The following is a 20787-nucleotide window of genomic DNA, read 5'->3' on the forward strand; positions in this document are numbered from 1 at the left end:
GTCTCCATATAATAAGACTCATGTATACAGGTCCCTATACCAATTTTACGATAATTCCCTTTTCTGACAACCAAAGACCTGGTATGATTGGTTTGTTACTGTTTTACCCAAATGACAAGTACTTCATTTACATGTGTACATTTTTATTACAAAAAGTCTTCATAGTATTTATTGTACTCTGAAGGAGATCAAGCTGCTTACAACCTTGACACTATTATGAAACATTTTTCAGCATGTGGCTGAATCAACCTTTTTTCTTTTAAAGAAAAGCCTTGCAGTTAGTTTTCACATGTTGAGAACACCCAGTTAAGTTTGGCTTCAAGTGTGTAATGAACAAGACAATTTCCTTCATATGTTTGATGGACACACTGGGGCGTCCCATTTAATATAATGTATGATCTGGGTATAACAGTGTAGGCAGACTTCATAGACTGTCGACTGTATGAAACTAAAAAGGCTAACGGGTAAAGGCTCCGGCATTATGACAGACATGCTACGTGAACACAAAGAAAAAACATTATGTACAATATATACCATACATGCATTATGCCCTTTGTTAAATTGGTAAAAAATAAATACAAAAATAAATGAACACGGAGAACAATGGTCAGTATAAATTACTTAAAAGTTGGGTTGGACTAGGTGTGACAGATTCCATGGTTGTAGACAGATTCCAAGTCTCTTAACATTTCCAGTTTAATACTAAAACAATAGCCCAATACCTGGCAATAAAACGGCTGCCACTTAAAATCATATGCATTATTGGATGATTGAATCAGACCAGCTGATTCATACGTGAGGCTTTTGTACTTCTAATTAATCGATAAGGGCAAAAGTAAAAAATGTCTGGCATCATATCTTTTTGGAAGATAATTGTGGACTCAAATTTCCTTTCTTCCAGTGAAGCAAGTACGCCTGTGTCCAGCAGGGGGCAGAATAAGCTCGGCTTCAATTGACACCTTATTAAACAGTCTGTTTCTGTCCATTTCTCATTCTTAAGAGCTCCTTCAAGAAATGATGTCCAAACACCTTCGCACTTGAGAAAACATAGTTCCATCGTTTCTCCCCAGAACAAGACACACACAGGGAGGGGCTTTGCTGGTTGCAGACATGTTAATTAAAGGATTATCATTTTTTGTTGGCTATCCTCCTTTTCCTGGTGGCGAGCATGTCATAGAAGGGGTCTCTGCTGATGCTGGCTCTGTGGACAGAGGACAAGAAGAAAAATCACTTATTTTGTATATAGAATATAATTTTATTATTAACAAAAATAAAATAAAAAAGTTTTTAGGTGGAGGGTCCAAAACTGCCTATTCCTTCATGTTTCTTCCTTGTTTTTGCCTGTAATGAAATTTATCTCCATGGAGACAAGCAGGGGATTCAACTAAGATTTTTTTGCCAATAAAAAACCCTGTAAACTGTGGAACTGTCTAAACAAAGGAGAAACATTTTTGTGCAATATTATAAAAATGATCAGTTTTATTCTAAGCTTTATGGCTTGACAAAGTTAAAAAGGCCATTTTAATGCTGAAGTAGTGCACAAGTCCATTCTTTTTTAATCCATTATCGCGACTCATTTGCATTATTTACTAAATGCCAAAATCTGACATTTACTGACTCAATTAACTCAGTTTCAATCCTACTTGATCTGAAATGTTATTTTCACCTGTCTTCTAGTCTGTCACTGTAGATTTTCTTTTTGTTTTTTTTCCTCAAGTTACAGAGTCAAAGCTTGCCAAATCATTCAGAGATTGAGATTGAGAGCAGCAGAGTGTAGACGACTATTACATGGAAACTGAGTGGAGGCAGGACAGCCTAGCTACAAACTTTATTTTTATGTATTTATTTATAGTCTAAATCTGGTGCTGAATGTGGCAATTCCATCACTAAAACTAAAATCAGAGACAACTAGTGCAGATCGTGAGGTGGCTGGGGATATGCAGGAGTAACAACTTTAGTTAACTGTTTTATATTTTTTACTCTTTCAACTTAAGAGTAGATCTAGACTAGTGATATTATTATTTTATAGTTAGTGACATTATACTTAATTATGTTGAAAAAATGAGAGAAATTTTATGAATACATTTTTTTTACTTTTACTTCTATCGAAAGTTGTCAAAAAATGGTAACCAGATACTAATGATTTAGTATAAGACCTCATGATAATATTAAATAATTTTTTTTATTTGAAAATTACACTCAATTGTCTAAAGAGAAAGTTTAATATAACTTACTGTGGTACCAAAAAAGTACTGAGCATTTTCCTTAGTTTGAAAGTTTAGTGTTGTGACAAAACTACTTTAATCTGAATAATATTTTATAACTTGCAGTATGGTTACTGTACCCACTAAATGTAGCAGTCCTATTATTGGATCACGTTGACTTTGCATTGAATTTGGTATGTTTGTATGAACCGCTGGCCAGTCAGCATTGTCAACATTTGACTCAAGGTCTTTCTCCGTCTGATATGCCTGTGCCATCAACGCATTTACAGGAAAAGGCTTAACGCACGTAACCGCACAGCGCACTCATGGGGCCTCTCCTCTGCTTCACACCAGACTCTCAAACGGGATGGGTGTCATATCGAGGTCAACTGTCTTCCCAAGTGAGAGAATGAACACTGCTCCTCTTTCAAAATCGGCTAGCTTCACCTGGATACTTTCCAATAATGTCAACTAATTGCATCCACTTTGTCAATGCTAAGTGAGTTTTGGACCATCATTAGAACATAGAAGGATTTTGTAATACCATTTTGTGTTAGATATTGATCTCATTCACAATTCACAAATAGACAGGCTGATCTATTACCACTGCGTCCAATTCACGGGAGCACAGTGTTTGCACCAAGGACTGAGCACGTGTAAAAACCTACCCCACATAATAGGTGGGAGATAATGCAATAGTTGTTGGAGATACAGAAAATTAGAACATTGAGTATATAATCTGTAATTAAAGTAGGATTTCCAACAACAAGAGTATAAAGTTAAATTTCTGCAGTTTATTTTGTGGTCCATTCACGTCTTAGTTGATTTGAACTTCAACCAAGACATTTAAAGACTCATTTTAGCCTTTAGCACATTCCTGATGCATTGTTAAAAAAAATGTTTGAAAACTGTTGTTCAATCTCCAAGAGTGGCCAATATTTTGTTTAGGCCAGCCAGCTGCATAAACCTTTATTAGAACACTTAAGTCCACAGAACTTACTGCAAAAACACAGCTCTCTTATCCAGTTTGTTATAAAACAGTAGTGGATGAGTTTGTAGTAAATTCTCATGACATCATTTGGGGAAAATAAAAATCCGCATTGATCATGAAAATCGATCTTCAGTTGTCAAGATCATGCAAAAAATATTGAGATACAGTGGTTCCTTGCTATATCGTGGTTCACCTTTCACGGTCTCGTTGCTTCGCAGATTTTCTTTGTGCTTTTTTACAGTGTATGAACATGCATTGTGTTCTGCGTCCTGATTGGCTGTTGGACTGTAGACCATTGTCCATCAGTCTCCTCCGTGCCGTGTCTCCTGTACAGTACAGAATGTGTTCAGACAAATTTACATAAATGTTGGATCGGAGTGTGACTCTGAAGTGTTGTACGTTTGCAAATTTTCTCCCACAATGTCGATGAAATGTTCTGCACCAACAAATTTCAGAAACGCTTCAGAGTTAAAAGTGTTTCTCTGCACGGAGAGGCGCCTCTGTGGATACCGCTGGAGCAGAGTCACGTGAACAACAAATGTAAAGCAATCACGAGGAAGAGGGATATAATATATGAAGGTTTGAACTTTGAGAGTGTTTAAACAAGGGAGAAATGTGAGAAAATGTTAATGCCTGTCTGAGAAAAGTGTATAAAGTGTGTGGTGAAGGGTTTTACAGCTTTAAATTATATATAATACGAGGGACCACTGTATACTGTATTTTCCAGACTAGAAGTTGCAGTTTTTTTTCTTAGTCTGGCAGTGGGTGCAACTTACTCAGATGCGACTTATATGTGAAAAGATTAACTGCGAGGACACTCTACGCTTGTGTACCAGTATGACAGGAGCACGGAAGTGGCGCTTCAGATATCTCCGGAGTTGGGGGAGTTGTGCAGAAGCAACATCGAGGATGAAGAATTCAATGGATTTAGTTATTTAAAGTGAGATCCAGAGTAAACCTGTTAGTTTGTTTTTATGCTTTAGTTATCTGATTAACTGTTAATATTTTACATTAACAAACCAAACACATATTCAGTTGTTGCTTCACGTAGCTGAATAAATATAAATGTGTTACATTAGTGTGCTGTACTGATATGCAGCCTGTTGTTCTCGATTTTATTGTTGTTACTATAAATTGCCTTTAAAGATTAAATGTCTGTTCTTGGTCTCGGATTTTATAAAATAAGTTTCCCCCAAAAATGCAACTATCCACTGTAACTTATATATGTTTTTTTCTTCATTATTATGCATTTTTTGGCTGGTGCGACTTATAGTCTGGTGCGACTTATAGTCCAGAAAATATGTTACATTTTTGTCAATACTACCCACACCTATCCCACACTCCTAAAAGTGTAACGAGAAGTAAATAGCAAGTCTAAGTAAGCCCTAACAAAAGGGAAGTGAGATTATCAAGCAGAACAGAAGTCACCGCCGCGTGTTATCAGCGCCAGAGTGTGAGAAACAGTCAATGTCATGTGTACGTGCCACATTCTTAGAGTCAAGGTCAGACATGAGAGAGTGGCACAGGGGAGCAGAGCACTGTTAGCCTAAGTGCCCTCTCAGTGTAAATGGAGATGCGCTAACACGGCTGAGACTCACTTGATAGATTTGATCCACTCCTCCTTCTCTTCCGGCGTGGGGGCTGATATCCTGTACACCACGTGGTTGCCCTCGACGACCCGCCCGTCCGCTTCAGTTTTGCAGGCTTTGATCACTTGGCCTTTGTGGTTAGGATTGTACAACTCAAAGCAGTTCTGGAAATAAATATTTGTGGTGTTAAGCATTACCCTATGTGCCCAGATTATTATTATTTAAATGATTGTTCTTACAGGTTTTCGGGGCTCGTCAACCTCTCTAATGCTGAGGTTTTCCAGAGGGATGATTCCTCGAGGTTCTTTGTCCTGGAAACACAGAAATCACAAATTAGCATCCATACATACATGCAATTTCCCATTACTATTTTTTGCAAAACCAGTTTTTAAATCCAGTTTGATACAGTTGCAGTATTTAAAGTGTTTTATTAATACATACTATAGGTGTATGCTACCTGGAGTTCATAAACAGACTAAGAAATGTCTATAAACATAGACACACAACAATTTACAATTACAGGTTCTGGACCCAATTTCAAACAAAAAAAATTGTCTTTGGGAATTTTTCAGTTTAATGTTTTCAATAAAAATTACAGAGTGTTATTCCAGCTCAAATTTTGGCATTATCAAAGTCTGGACAATAACTCAAAACCAACATGAATTAGATATCTGTGTGTTGTAAACAGAATGATTTGCCCTCATAAAAGCCCTTTGTGTCCGTGTTCCAGTGGCAGTCAGATCAGAGCTGCACCTGGAGGGAAGTGTAACCCTACGCTCTCCATCCTGCAGTGTGCGCTCTGCTGTCTGCCCCTTCCAGAGGTGTTTGGGCCCTGTCCCGCCTGTCATCTTCACCCTAATGAGGGGGCGCGACGTGGGGAGGAAATGCCCCGGGATAGCTGCCTGTTTGCCTGCATGGGGGAGGGGGCAGGGGTCTTGTTGAATAGGGATGCCACATGTCTGTTCGGGGGAGGCAGTTGGCTTACGGCTTAGTGCCGCCAGATGTGAGTTGCGGACTTTACAGATGTTTCCCATGATGCCACATGTTAATTGCTCGAGTGGAGGGAGGTTCATTTGGGTCAAAGGGGCTGTGCCTGGTGAGGAGGGCTGCTTCAGGCTATAGCTCTGATGCCCATTTACACACAACTACTGGTTTCAAAGTAATATAAAATAGAACATGAATTATCTATAAAATAAAGATTTGATGTTGTTTTCTAAATTAGCCTTACTGCAAGTTTATTAGAAAATATGCATCTAAATTTGTATAGCATTGCATTGCATGTATAGTCAAATACAAAGTGCCTTTCTCATGAGGGGCACATGCTTGTTTCCATGGAGATGTTACTGCTTTGCACTGAATGTTACACAGTATGACATCCAAGGTATCTATTTTGCCAAAAATACAGAGAACTATAGGTGTGAGTCAACTCTCTACAGATCTGACTTGTAACATGACCTTATTGCATTCTTTGCTTGTCTCCATGGAGATAGATACATTTAATGCCATGAAACATTCAAGCCAAAGCAGAAACATATCCACAAATTGAAAGCAGGTGGCAGGTACTCCACAAGATAAAATACACGGTTCAGCTTTAAGAGCAAGGCATTGGTAGCAGTGTTAGAGGAGCAAGTGCCACACAAAAATAATTTTAATTAAAGCTCTTTCGACTCAACCACAAACACATTATTCTGGTCATAGTAAGAATTTTCAAAAATCTTGAATTTAAGAATATAAAAATAAAATTGAAGAAAAAATCTCATTGATGGCAGCAACCGTGTCTTTATATTAAGCATTACAACATGAATAGGGCTGTACTTACTGTGGTGTATTCAAAGTAGTAGAGGCAGTTGTCTGTGAGAATGAACCATCTCCTCTTCCACGTCTTGACTCGGCCACCTGCACACACATGAACAGTACATAGAGTTAAACACATTAACGGTATTGCATATTTCATGTACTTTGGACCTGTAGAAGATCCCAGTCCCCCCGTCCCACGTGCCACATCTGGACCTGATCATCAGCCCCGTATGTTATTAGACCTCAATCACAGTCTCCTGCTCCAGCTGTCCCCTGGGAGCCTGGCCCCATCTGGGTAGAGGGGACTGGGATGAGGGGGGACGGTTTAGAAAAACAGAGGAATTGGGTTTATAATTCCAGCACATGTAGTGGTATTGTATCATGGTTCAGTGAAGCAAGACACACTCCGCTGGACTGTCCAATGGGGGAGGGTCAGCCGTCATCTCATGTTATTAAAGTATTGAACTAAAATGCTGGCAACTAAGAATATATATAAAAGGTACATTATGCAACTTTTCTGGTGGTGGGTCTGCCAAATGCTTTGCCCGAATGTTCCTAAGTATGACATTAAACTTGCCAGCTGACACCAAGTTACAGGCAATATCTCTGGAGAGGTGACCATGCGCAGGGAAGAATGCATGTTTTTTAAGGTATTTTAACAATAAAAAACACCTGTAATTAATCAAATAAATGTAACAAAATGTAATGGCACATTGTGAAACATTTCAAGTAAAGCAATATTATCTTCATTGTGGTGGATCCTCTCGACAGAAAAGTTGAATAGATGTAGAACTATGAAGTTCTAAACATATCAACCAGCTCACTGGTAAATGCTCTCAGCAAAAGCATGAGGCAAACTGTTTTTCATTCAAATGCATCTATGTAGCAATACTGTTATGCTTATGCTCAAATAAACAAACTGCATCTGTAAAGCCACATGAAGAATTGTCTCCATGGAAATCTTCTTATGAAAAACATGACACCATATCTGCCTCTGACTTCATCAACCGATAAAAGTAGATTATTGGGATTAGTGGGGTGGGTTAATTCAACTGTTAGAGCTTAAATGAGCATCCAGCTAAGTGTAATCAAATCAGCCCAAATGCACAGTATGTTCTGGATGAGGGCATGCTGCTGACAGTGCACCGCGCAGGGGCCGTTACTGATGTAATCAATATGTAATGTTTACTTGACCCATATTTTTGTGCTATACCATGCCCTAAAAGTCTGGCACATTTATTATTTATGTAGATACCAGACACAAGTTTTGTGATGTAAAACAATGTCTCAGGTCCTTTTAAGTACAATGGAAATCGCTTGGGAAAATAAACCCTCCATATCCCTCCTGTATCTCTGTGGACCTCATTGTGGTCCATGTAGTTATGTCCAAGTGCAAAATATCACACGTTTTAAAGGTACATTATGTCATTATGTCACTGATGGAGGGTCCGCCACCTGTCTCATGAAGATGTTATTGCTTTTTGAAGAATGTTCCAAAAGTATGGCATCTCTCCATGGAGACAAGCATGTGACGCCCGCTAAGAACTTCTGTTTTTAAACTTTTTTTTCAGCAACGTAAACACAAGTAAATGAATATGGGGCGACAGTGGCTCAGTGGTTAGAGTGTTGGTCCCCCAACCCGAAGGTCGGAGGATTGAGTCCCGCTCGGACCAAGTTCTGTCGTTGTGTCCTTAGGCAAGAAACTTCACCCACATTGCCTAGTATGAAAGTGGTGTGTGCACAAATGATAGGTGGTGGTTGACAGCCTCGCTTCCGTCAGTCTGCCCCAGGGCAGCTGTGGCTACAATAGTAGCTTACCATCACCAAGTGTGGAAATGAATGAATGATGACTATAGTGTAGCGCTTTGAGAGGCTTTGAAAAAGCACATTACAAGTGTGAGCCAATATTATTAAATGCAAGATAGATACATTTAATGCTATAATATGGAAAATTCTCTGCAATACAATGACATCTGTATGGAGACAAACGGGTTTAAACTAAACTATATATCTTTAAACTATATACAGACATATAACTGTGGAAAATCCCAACTGTGATGTTTTAATAATGGATGCTTGGTCATTGTTAATACTGCAGTCTTAGCAGAAACCCCAGGTCCTGTTAGCAATGCTGCGTAATGACTTTACCATCCCCTTATCGATTACCTGACCTGCCAGCAGAGTGCTCCTTACTAATGAATATAAAAATCTTACCCTCGTTAAGTCAATGGCCCTGTGATCGAGCAGGAGTTAGAGTTTGGTTATCGGAAAAGGTTTAGGGTCTCAATTGATCTGGCAAGAAGGACGCGGGGAGGTGAGTGAAAAGCATCAGGAGGTGGTCAAATGAAAGAAAGCTATGGGCCCCAGCAGTAAGCAGGAGGCAGGTAGGTACAAGCCATTCACATTGGCACAAAGCAGAGTAAAGCCGGGCATTGAGGGGAGCTGAGGTGTGACAGTGGATCGAGGCAGGAGATGTGGTCAGGAGGAGGGGTCTTTTGATTAGACACAGTGTGAGAAGAGCTGACCACGGAATAACTACAGAGCAACTGCATAATACTTTAGTTTAAGACCAGAAAAACTGAGACAATAGAACATAAACAACCTGATCCGAAGTTTTAGAATATGTGTTTTTACCCAGGTCAATATTATAAACAAAAAGTAATAGTATTTTTGTGAAAATATTTTTGAATTAGATTTGTGTGATCTTAAAAGGCTGACTGTGGCACAATGGGTAAGTGTCCGGCCATAGACTGTTGACTAGCCGGTGCAAATCTTCCACAAACACATGTTACCATTGTGTGTCCCCGGGCAAGACGTTTCACACCCAAGACTGAACATCCGGTCAAAAAAGTCAAATCAGCATGTTATTGATGTGTGAGGCGAGATTTCCTTAATAAAAAGTGTGTCGAAATTGCAGAAGGAACATGCATTCAGAAGCCATTGTTTAATCATTGGTCATTAAAATAAGCACTTGAAGGTGGGTTTCAATAGATTGTTGTTTATGCTCTATTCTGGATTAAATTACATGTTCACAATGCCCAGTGATAACCTTGCATGACTTCTGATTTCAAGAAGCAAGATGGCACATTTCTGGATTTATTTTAAGATGTTATCCCCATCACCTCAAAATGAACTCACAGAAAACTGGCTAACTGCACGTGTAGGCTGTTGATGATGTGCTCAGTAGAGGAATGTCAGCCAATGCAATATGAACTGAAGGTATTCTGATGCGGAGGAAGCAGCGTTACCTACCTCCTAATAAAGCGAGATATAAGGAGGAACAGCCATCACAAAACAGAACACAAGATGACAGTATGAAAAGTTAGACACGGTGCAGGAAACACAAAAATACACAAAAGACAAGCACAGAAATCACATACACCAAATCAAACAGGTTACACAAATGAAGCACAGTGAGAAGAACGAGGCTGTTATTGCATCACAGGTCTCCTAGCAACTGATTTTGGCAAAATTTCTGAGAGCTGACAATTTTCTGGGTCAAAAATAGACACCACTCAACACATGTATAATTTGATTTAAAGCTACAGATGATTACGACTGCTCTCGCGCACATCTGGTGAGAAAGAACAGCTCCTGAATGTCTATGATAACATTTGGTGATCGCTAATTAGCTATCAAGGGAATGTGGGGTGTTTTGAAAGAGGAAATCCAAATTAGATCTTCATTTTCTCAATGACGGTATAACAAGCTTGTCTTAGGGATAGTCAGCAGTAATGTACAACGTGATTCTCAACTGTTGGGGGATTCAGTTGTAATTATTGTATGTCCTACATTTCACTGAATCAAAAGCGGTTTCTGTTGTTACTAGAACATCATAGAGTATTCAAGATTGCATTTATTTTTAGAATTTTTGTTCTTCCAGATAATCTCAACTGATGGCGTGATTGAGCGCAAAATTAGCTTTCAATTTGAAATGAGGATGAGGTGTTTTGGTGTAGCTAACACAAACACGGATTTTTTTCTTACAAATTTTTGGGTTACACGTCTTTTTTTTTTTCTTTTTTTTTAACAGATAATGGTATTTTTTATGCACCATATATTTTTTGCTTTGAACTTTAGTCTTGTCCAAGTACGCCAAGGAGGGGGGACATTTTGTCATACTTTATTCCCGCACTAATGGAACTAATAAAACTCACTTCATTGAAAATGCACAAACAGATTCTCTTTTTCAGATGTGAGCTTATGATAAATAAATATTATAAATGTTACTTATACAACAGTGAACATACCTAGCTTCAAGAGCCAACCCTCTCTGTCGGGGTTGAAGAATGTGTGCGTCAGATCATTCCCATCATCCTCTGGGATTTTGAACGGCTCGTTTTTGATGCTGTCGTAAAGGTTCTGCACACAAGAAGAGAGAGAGACTATTAATTAGCAGGGAGGACAGCAGGGGAAATACCTCATTCGTAATGCTATAGGTGTGACAGAGGGGCCAGGGCAGACAAACACACTACGCGAATGGGCCCTCACCCTGAGCAGCTCCTCCGGCAGGTCACCCCCCTCGTTAATGCCCCGGTTCATGGAGATAAAGCGCTCCACAGGGGGCTTGTCCCGAACATTTGGATTGTGCAGACTGGTGTTCAGCATGATGACAGCAAATGACAGCACGTAGCATGTATCTGTGAAGGAAAGAGATATACGATATAATTTAACATAAAGATATAGCTGTGGTAAAATGATTGTAATTAAGTGTCAATGGAGATATTCTACAATCTGAAAACAACCAATCCAGGCAGTGTAACTATTCCTAGCAGTAGAGTAAATAGCAAGAATCCACTATAATTTCATGAAACTGACTGTCTCTGATGATTACTTTTTAAGCTGCTATTGGGAAAGTAAAAACAAAACAGCTGTTCAACATCACAAAAAGCATAAATAAACTATGTTTTTGTGGTGTTGAAAAACACCATGCCTGTAATAGGCTATCATAGCTTTATCAAGACTGGAGTGAGGGTGAAAGGTTAACAAATGAAATTATTAAATTGTCATTTTGGTCCATTGAAGATTATTTTAGTTCCTCAGCTAGTGTTGTTTTTTTATATATATAAATGAATATACACCATATACTATATTCTGACTTTAACTGTCTCTACAAATTTTTTATTTTGCTGCTCTGCACTTGGGAGACGTAGTTGTTTATTAAATCATACATCTGAATGAATTATGAATGGTATATATGGTATGTTTGTTTTTCTGAATATTTCACCTACAATTGTTTTGCATAGATGGGAATGCAATTGTGAACATACTGTATAATGAAGAACATAATTTGACATTTTTGAGCTAAGTAAAAAGAAGTGGTTGGAATTAAATGATAAATACAGAAATTATATGCATCTACTTACTGATATCTAATTTATAATTCCCCATACTGAATGTATTTTTTTAAAGAATGGCTCTAAATAGTCCTTTGTTTACTCTACACCTTCTGGATTACGGTATATATTTCTCTCTATTATTGTAATTGAAAAATGCATGATTGTATGTGACAGGGGAGCGTGGCGGGTGGGGGTGGGGTGTGACTCTGTGCTATGTGCTAATGCTAACCCACACATGGCCCAGCGACTGCTGCCTGTAAATGAATCATTCATTCTGCTCTGTCTGCCTCATCTCACTGACACACTTAGCGCGGGCCGTCCTGTGCTGCCTATTGTCTACCGCCTAACTCGCAGCGCTGTAAAAAGAAACTACGCTATGCAAGGGCTGTGGGAGGAACGTCAGAACAGTCAAGAAATGATGAGCACAATACTGTCCACAGAAATGGAGCCACAATTAAAGCACCTTTGTTATTATATGTTTTTATAGTTGACAGTTGCTGCACAGTGTAAAGCCTCCACCCACTTGTCACACAAACCCTCAAGTCAACAAAAAGGCATATTGTACCCCAGGACTGACAAGACCACAAAAAAGCAAAGACTGCATTAAACTGCTCCACTGAAGTTTATATAAGGGAGCGGCGGTTGGATGGTGGCACACAACCAGAATTAAATCAAACACACTTAAATGTACAGAATGTCACTCCCTTGCCTGGAAATACAGTCTGTCAAATAAGTGCTTCTATAGAAATCAAACTTTGTATTTGAATTTATATGATGGACTCAACACTGGCTATGTTCACATGCACACCAAAATCTGATTATTAACTGATTTCTGGGCATTCAAGATTACATAAATTACATGTAAACCACAAAATCTGATGTGAGTAATCAGATGGACCATGATCAGAAACCAGATGATTTTTGCTGTTTACATGTCATTTTAATTGTCTTATAACCCCAAAAATCTCATTTCAGCATCAATGCGTTTCAGAATGAAAAAAAAAATCCCATAGTGATTAACTAAATATTATATCTTTTGAATGGGAAAAGACCTCAAAATGCTGAAACCCATGAATAGGCTTACAAGCTTGTTTGTGTAATTGTTGCGTTACAGTGTGTGCAAACTAAGAAATCTCTAAGAAATTCCACCCCAGAAAAATCAAATTTCTTACATAATTTATACATTTTATGTGTCAAATCGAAAGCCCATTTCTCCACTGACCCATAACACAATCCTACACAGCCCATATGAATAATTAAGCTATATTGTCATTGTTTGTCTTGTTCCTTCCTACTTTCTTTACACCCATCCTTGGTGAGCCTATTCTAAATAATACATTTATCGTGTTTGTTGGTGGTTCTTAGTTTCATATGATCCACTGTACTGCACTGTAATCTGGTTAATCCTGGTTGAGCCTTAGTTACACTCTACACTAATGGTTTAATGATTATGGTGCATTAAAACAAGCCATCAGATTTCCAGTCAGTGAACGTATTGACTTAGCTCCGCCATAATGGGTCAGCTCATATGAATAACCGATTACAGTTAACTATAGCGTGTCTGACCTGTGGACTGGAAGACCCCGGGGTTACACTGGCAGTAGCGGGAAGCAAACGCCTCCATCATTCGGTCAATCTTCTGTGCTTCTCCAGGCAGACGGAAGCTCCACAGGAACTGTCTAGAAGTGAGAAATAGAAGTGAAACTTTCATTAGTAATACAACGGATGCAGCTGTTTTTATTTTTATATAAATAGTTTGGTTATTGTTCCCTATTGAAATATAATACAGGTATATACAACTCCAATTCCAATGAAGTGTGGACGCTGTGTAAAACTTAAAAAAACCTACAGAATACAATGATTTGCAAATCCTTTTCAACCTATACTGAACTGAATAAACTACAAAGACATGATATTTAAGGTTCAAATTGATAAATTAAATTGTGTTTATGCAAATATTCAATTTCAATTTGGTGCCTGCAACACGTTCCAATAAAATTGAGACAGGGGCATGTTTACCACTGTGTTACATCACCTTTCCTTTTAACAACAATTAATAAGTGTTTGGGAATTGAGGACACTAATTGTTGAAGCGTTGCAGGAGAAATCTTTTCCCATTCTGGCTGAATGTACAACTTCAGTTGCTCAGCAGTCCGGGGCCTCCATATTTTGCGCTTCATAATGTGCCACACATTTTCAATGGGAGACATGTCTGGACTGCAGGCAGGCCAGTCTAGTACCCACACTTTATTGTTTTTATGCAATATTTGCATAAAAACAACAAAGATAATAACGATAAAAGATTTTTAAAATGCTACTTTTTTAGTTGTAGAGTGTAACTTTCAACATGAAATAATAGTATTTCTTTATGTTACCATGAGGTCTTACAGGTCAAATTCATCCTAAAACTGTTCAGGAAAGCTCAAATTTTGTCCTGTTAATGTGAATTTTTAGTATCGATACTTGCTCAAATGAGTATCTAGTTTTGATATTCATTTTAGTATCAATTAGTATCTGATTTTCTATACTTTTGTCAGCCCTAATTGCTATGGCTGTTCCCTCTTACCGTAACGCCTGGACAAGGTTAAGGTCAGCAAACTCGTGAAGCTCCACAAAAGCCTGAAGCACCTTGATGTTGAAGTCATCCCTGATGAAAGAATAAAAACAATTGGTTGATCAAGATTATTCATTTGAACTGCATCTAGTTTCGGTTAATTCAAAAATGCTGGTTCAGTAGAAGTTTTTTATTAGGTTTCCATGACACAATGTAGTTAACAGCTAAACCTGGAAGTGGTATTGAATCACTTCTCCCTTTTCTTCCACAGTTATTTTAATACTGGTTACATTTTGTCAATCAAACTTTTTTTTTTACCCTTTCTTTTCTTTTAAGATGCAGAGGGCAGCTATGGCTATGCCACTGTACTGTGCCTAAGCCTAAAACCTATGCCTGATCAGTGACCCTCTGAAGTATATGATTTGCATATAGTGGTCTAAAACTTTTCTGCATATTAGCAAACAAAATCGTTTAAGCACGCCCATTGGCAAATGCAATCTTCACCTGGATATATGGTAACTATTTTATGTCGTTTAGTTTCATTTCAAGTCATTGTTATTATTCTGGGCTAGGGAAGTAGAAGATCATACAGGAAGACACTAAAATAGCAAAATACACAGAAATATCACTCAAAACTCAGCGTTCACTCAGGGAAAGTGCAGGTTAAAGAGCATGTTTCCTTTTATTCCAACTATTTCTCAACCTGAATTCCTTTTCCCAGCATTCCTCTCATGTTTGCGCTCTTATTCATTCCGGACGGACACGGAGGAGAGCTGCCTGCAAGACATTTAAACAGCTGGACAATGTTTCTCCACCCAGAGGCTCAAGAGAATAGTGCTGATCAAAACCAGCTTGACCAGACCCACGCATGCTTTAGCTGTCACATATCTGTTGGTTGTATGCAAAAACTCAACTCTTAAATGGCACAATGTCAACAACAACTTTTCAATCCTAGAACTTTGTGGAAAGACTTGGAGGAGTCTCAGGAAAAAAGTACAAAGTGTGCTGTTTAACTACAAACAGAATGCAGACTCAAGTTGCAATAACATTCTTTTGATTATTTGGCCCAACACTGGGGGATTTTCCTCATATTCCTTTGCTCTTTCTTGTCTACAGCACGGAGCTAATTTCAGGCCGACGCTCCTCTGTGGACTGTATACATTACCTAGGCTGTGTACTCGATGAAGGAATGATGCTTTATGCCAATGTTTCTGTGTTATGTAAACTTGTAAATGTCTGGAAGTTTCATAAGGATATCTACTCACAATGATCAGTTTGAAGCAGTGTAAGGAGTAATAAGACAAGCATTCACTAATATTTATTTATGTCTATCTATCTATCTATCTATATATATATATAGGGCTATATCTGACCAGTTCAATAACATACATGTTTTAAGTCAGTGGGAGCAAGCTGTGAGTAATTTTCATTTTGTAACACTTTCCAATTGTGTAGTGTATTAAGTATAATCTCGTCTTATTAATTTGTAACTTTAAAACGCAACGTGTTTCATAAACATTACCTCAATTCAAACCAGACGTTGATATTACTGATGATAATTGAAGTGTATAATTATTCCCAAAACTTTTGACATTATTTAAAAGTTGTTTATATTTGGTGTCATCAATACAGAGCAACTTATGGCATCCTAGTAATTTCACTCTTTTAATTTTTAAAAAGAGTACAAATGCATGTGAGCAGGCTTTAGTGATGCTGTGTTCCTCTGCTTGTATTAAACAGGAAGTGACAAACAGATGTTCCCCATGTGGCCTGTGTCTGCTGAGGTAATTTAAGAGTCAAGCGCCCACTCAGGCCACAACCATCCCTCCTCCTTTTCGCTCTTTTTTACTTCACTATCTCCTTTGCTTATGACTGCCCCCTGTTTTTTCCCTCTTCATCTCGCTCTTCGTCGGCCGCATAATGATGGGTTCCCTCGTCCTTGCATAAGCTCAATTAGTGGTAATTACTTGAAGTGAAGCCCGAGCCTGTGTTTAGTGTGATTTCCACAGGGTAGGTGGCCCCTTTGATGATCCTCTGTGAATAAAGCTTATTGCAGAGCATGGGTCCCCAGGGTGCTCCTCCTCAACGGTCAGATCCATTCACAGACTTAGCTGCTCTCACCTTCTGTTTTATGTATTATGTTTACTATGGCAAGTCTAAATTATGGCAAGCCTTGCATCAACTTCTTCATTCATTTGATTTAAAAAAAAAGTAGGGGTGCATTATGACATAACAAGTGCAAAATGCATTAAGAGCAGTCACCATGGATGCAAATATTTTTGTAGGATTAAATGGGTTTAGTTCGTCAGGTATTTGACCTTTCAAGAATTCAATCTTTGTTTCCCACGTATTAGACTGATTTGCTAATGCTTCACTTTCAAGACAATAAACAATACGCCTCGCAAAGGCAGAAATTATTTGGGTAATATAAGGTTCTCTACAGACAACAGAATATAATGTCTCTATGTAGTCTCAATATGTACAAAACCTGCTAATGATTTTCGAACATGCATGTAAATTTTGTATTAGCTTAGCAGTTCATATCTCTCAAATGTTAATGCTCATTTAAAATATGCACCGTGAACTGAACTAATCTCAATCTGATATTTTTCCATATTTTCCAGGTTGACAGCAGCCCACACAGACACCTTAGTTAGTATGCCTACCCACTGTCCAGTACTGACAGTTGGACAATAAACTCTTTCATGCAAATTACCTTGCGCTCCCATTTATTTCTTTTTGATTCACCCGCTGTGTCTGTTCCTTGGTTCACCTTCACCTTGTAAATACATTAAACTCCCACATATCACATTCATATAACACTATGTATATTACACGTCTAAGCTTTCGAATGGAGTCACGCTGCTCCTCCTTCTTCATTTTCCCAGTCTTCTGAGTCAAGTCTTTCCAGATATATGTTCGGAGCGGGTCAGCCACCCTCTTTATCACATAAATCCAGCCCATAAAGTCCTTCGCTAATGACATATGGGGACTAAATCGCCACTATTCCATCTCTTACCTCTCTCCTAAGTAGTCTCCTATGACGGTCTTGTTGAGGCCCTCCCCTTTGTACAGGAACTGGGCGATGTCTTCTGGAGTGTGCTGAAGTAGGTCGTTCTCCAATAAGAACTGGATTCCCTGGAGAAGACAGTCAATCATCCATCTCAATCAAGAAAATGGTTATAAGACGGACAGAGACTCATTGTGAGATTGTAAAAGCTGCTAATATAAAATGCACTATAGCTGTTATTGGAGTAATAAAAGTTGCTTCTACCTTTTTGGGATCCATGTTGAATTTTTTTCTGCCCATAGCAATCTGTTTGTTTCTCTGTGAGGTTTTGCTAGAACATACAAAAGTTAAAGTTATAAGCCAATAATAAAACAGGCCTATTAAAACATGTTCATTATTGTATTGCACATATGTTGGCAATATTTCTTTCTCTATTGAGTACATAATGGTCTAAAAATACATTTCTATTCACACAATGCATTATTGTATTGATACGTGCGAATCCCAGTGACAAACTGTAAGCTCATTGATTCAGCAATAGAACAAGCCTGGCTGATAGATTCACAGGTCATACTTTGTTGATTGACTATGAAAAGACCAGCAGGCAAATATATGGATTTTGTAACGTTAGTAAAGAAAATAATACAACTAAAAAGCAATTTTGTGGTAGCGGACATGTTTGTAACTTGTGAACAGAATTGTGTATTTCCTTATAAAGAGGGTTTAATAGACACTGTACACTGCAAATCCTCATAGCTAAATAATGTGGTATTTGGCTTTGCTGCTGTCATAATTATCACAGATAGAGACATTTAAAACAAATTCTTAAGCTTAGATTTACCTCTAAACTTGAATTAAATATCTTCTCATTGTACAATAAACAGGACAAGTGTATTTTAGTGAACCTTAACATTCATAAAACAGATGCTGACAGTCCGGCTGTTATCACACTGGGCATGCATCATCAGCCCTAATGTAAAGTTCTAAATAAGCAGGAAATATCAGTGATAAAGTGTAGCAAACTGATGAAGGCACACAAAATAATCATGTTTGTCTGTATTATCTAGTTCTAGTTAGCTAAGTGTTGTAGTAAGTACTGCACATTGTCACTGCCTTACCTCTCTCCCACACATGTAAGCTGCTCGATCTCCGTCATCACTTCAGCAATCTCAAACTTCAGCCTCTGCAAGTTCACAAAAGCTTTTTCTCAATTTCCATTTATTGCAGCAAAAAAAGATGAACACATAAACGACGCCATTCACACGGTAACAACAACACATTGTGACGTTGAACAGCAGGATGGAGGAATCGTTTGCATAACTTCCACATGCAAATGACGACAGCAGTAAAAAGTTTATGAGGAAAGTGCAATCCTAAAAGCGTACCTCAATATCATCCAGTAGTTCCCTTTTTCTCCTTCGGATGTTTGATAGCTCATCTCTCTCTTCTATGGACAGGTCTTCAGGAACTGCAACATACAATAAAAATACAGCTTTTAAATATTAAAGGAACCAATAGATTAGCTGACGCAAGTAGTTAACTGCAAGTAGTTAAGTAGGGAACCAACCAAAGCCTTAATTAACTGGAGAAGTCAAGTACGAGGTATTCATATTCCACATGAAAGTGTTTTACCCCTCGTCTCCTTCTCTATTAGCCCTTTGGGGAAATCTATTAATAAAACTGATCCTGATTACATGTTCCTTCATTAAATGCACATTTGGTAATTGGATGCAGTCTATAAATATCTTGGTTGGGAGCAGCCTTGGGAATGATAGATGTAGGATGTTTTTTTCCCCAATCTTTAACATATTTTATACATTTTTCCCACATTTGTACTTAAAGGGCTAATATTACACTGTAGCTGTTGTTAAAAAAAAAAAAAAAAACAGCAAAAAAAAAGTGTACACTGCTTTGAAAGTTTAGAATCGGAACATATGCTAGGAGCAAGTATAAAATTAGCTACTAATTAATTGTGCTTGGTTCCTTAGCTTACTGTAGCTGACTGAAAGAAGTGCTTATTACATTGTGCCGCTAACATCTTTCTCATTTGGGTTGTTTTTCATGTTTTTGTCCTATATTTTATGAAAGAAGCAGTGTCTACAATTAGCTTCGACCCTGAAGAGAGATGAAATCCTTGGGTGGCTTGGAAAGAGGGACAACTATGGTACGAAAATTAAATTAGTCGAGCATTTCATGGAAGCAGAGCAGCAAGAGGATGAGGGCAATGCTCTGAACAAAAAGACAATCTTGTTAGTGACTGAATTAATTAATGAATTATGGTATAAAGTCACATTTGCCACTATGTCTTGACATTTTGAAAAGACTATAGGCTGAGACAAAGACAAATTTGATATTTGAAAAGGAATTTGATTTTATGTCTGGTTTAAGTCATTGTTTGGATTAACTAACATAGTGTGCATTAACTACAAAAAGCATACAGTTTTAATGATTGATCAATACAGATGTTCAATAGTCATTTGAATGTTTACTTTTAGAACCGATTAAGAATTGGTTTTGCCACTCAAGAATTTGCAAGAATTGAGTCATTTGCCAGTTCTACGTTGCATAGCACCATAAACAATTTATAGTCTTCATTGCTAAGGCAGCTATTGATTTTCTGTTCAGACTTGACCTCTAGTGACCTTTCACATTCACATTTTCATCTTGAAGTAACCACATTTCCAGTGCCTCAGTGTAAATATAGACAAATGTCATGGCACGTGGCTACTTCCAATTTTCTCCATAACATCATGATTATATAATATACAAAATGTGCATGTGCAACGATCATTGAAAGGAGATGCTGTTAGCCCCGAGGCAATGCATTAGCTAATGGAGTGACTGGATGATTACTATCTAGATTCATTATAAAGACGATGCGTTAGTAAAATCCTATCACTGCTAATGGTTGGGTATTGCAATTATCCACAAATGCAGGCTTCTTCGGTCAAATCTAGTACCATCACATCTGATGCAAAAATTGTATGAGATCACTGTTAATAAAGGTGTGTAATCTTATGTATAACATTATTAACATATTGTTCCTAGCAACCTTCTCTGACTCATTCAGGAAATGGGTTTGTCACAGCAAGCTATGTGTAAAACTATTGTAACCTCAATGACAATCTGCAAAAATCAATGGTGCTTTGACGCATTGCTTTTTAGTAAATATTAGCTATGTTTCTGCTATCTAAAGATGCATTAATACCTCAAAAATTTACAGCTTTGATAGGTGGCTAATAATTCATCTTGTGTGGATTTACGAAGGCCACCTCAGTTAGATCTACACAGTTGCATCAGGCA

General features: G+C 38.0%; 1 protein-coding gene across 1 annotated transcript in view; it reads right to left on the reverse strand.

The window, feature by feature from the left end:
* Positions 1 to 6: 6 nt before the first annotated feature.
* The window catches only part of LOC117387744 (cytohesin-3), a 30673-nt gene continuing 9892 nt past the window's right edge, over positions 7 to 20787 (reverse strand). The window contains exons 2-13 of the mRNA XM_033985291.2: positions 18870 to 18952; positions 18603 to 18667; positions 17749 to 17815; positions 17494 to 17612; positions 14487 to 14567; positions 13487 to 13599; positions 11073 to 11221; positions 10832 to 10943; positions 6604 to 6680; positions 5024 to 5095; positions 4794 to 4948; positions 7 to 1201 (exon numbers count right to left, since the gene is read on the reverse strand). Coding sequence (XP_033841182.1) covers positions 1129 to 1201; positions 4794 to 4948; positions 5024 to 5095; positions 6604 to 6680; positions 10832 to 10943; positions 11073 to 11221; positions 13487 to 13599; positions 14487 to 14567; positions 17494 to 17612; positions 17749 to 17815; positions 18603 to 18667; positions 18870 to 18952 — 1166 coding nt within the window. The 3' untranslated portion in view covers positions 7 to 1128. The remainder of the gene's footprint in view (positions 1202 to 4793; positions 4949 to 5023; positions 5096 to 6603; positions 6681 to 10831; positions 10944 to 11072; positions 11222 to 13486; positions 13600 to 14486; positions 14568 to 17493; positions 17613 to 17748; positions 17816 to 18602; positions 18668 to 18869; positions 18953 to 20787) is intronic.

This window comes from Periophthalmus magnuspinnatus, chromosome 19, assembly GCF_009829125.3.
Source record: "Periophthalmus magnuspinnatus isolate fPerMag1 chromosome 19, fPerMag1.2.pri, whole genome shotgun sequence".
Lineage (NCBI taxonomy): Eukaryota > Metazoa > Chordata > Actinopteri > Gobiiformes > Gobiidae > Periophthalmus > Periophthalmus magnuspinnatus.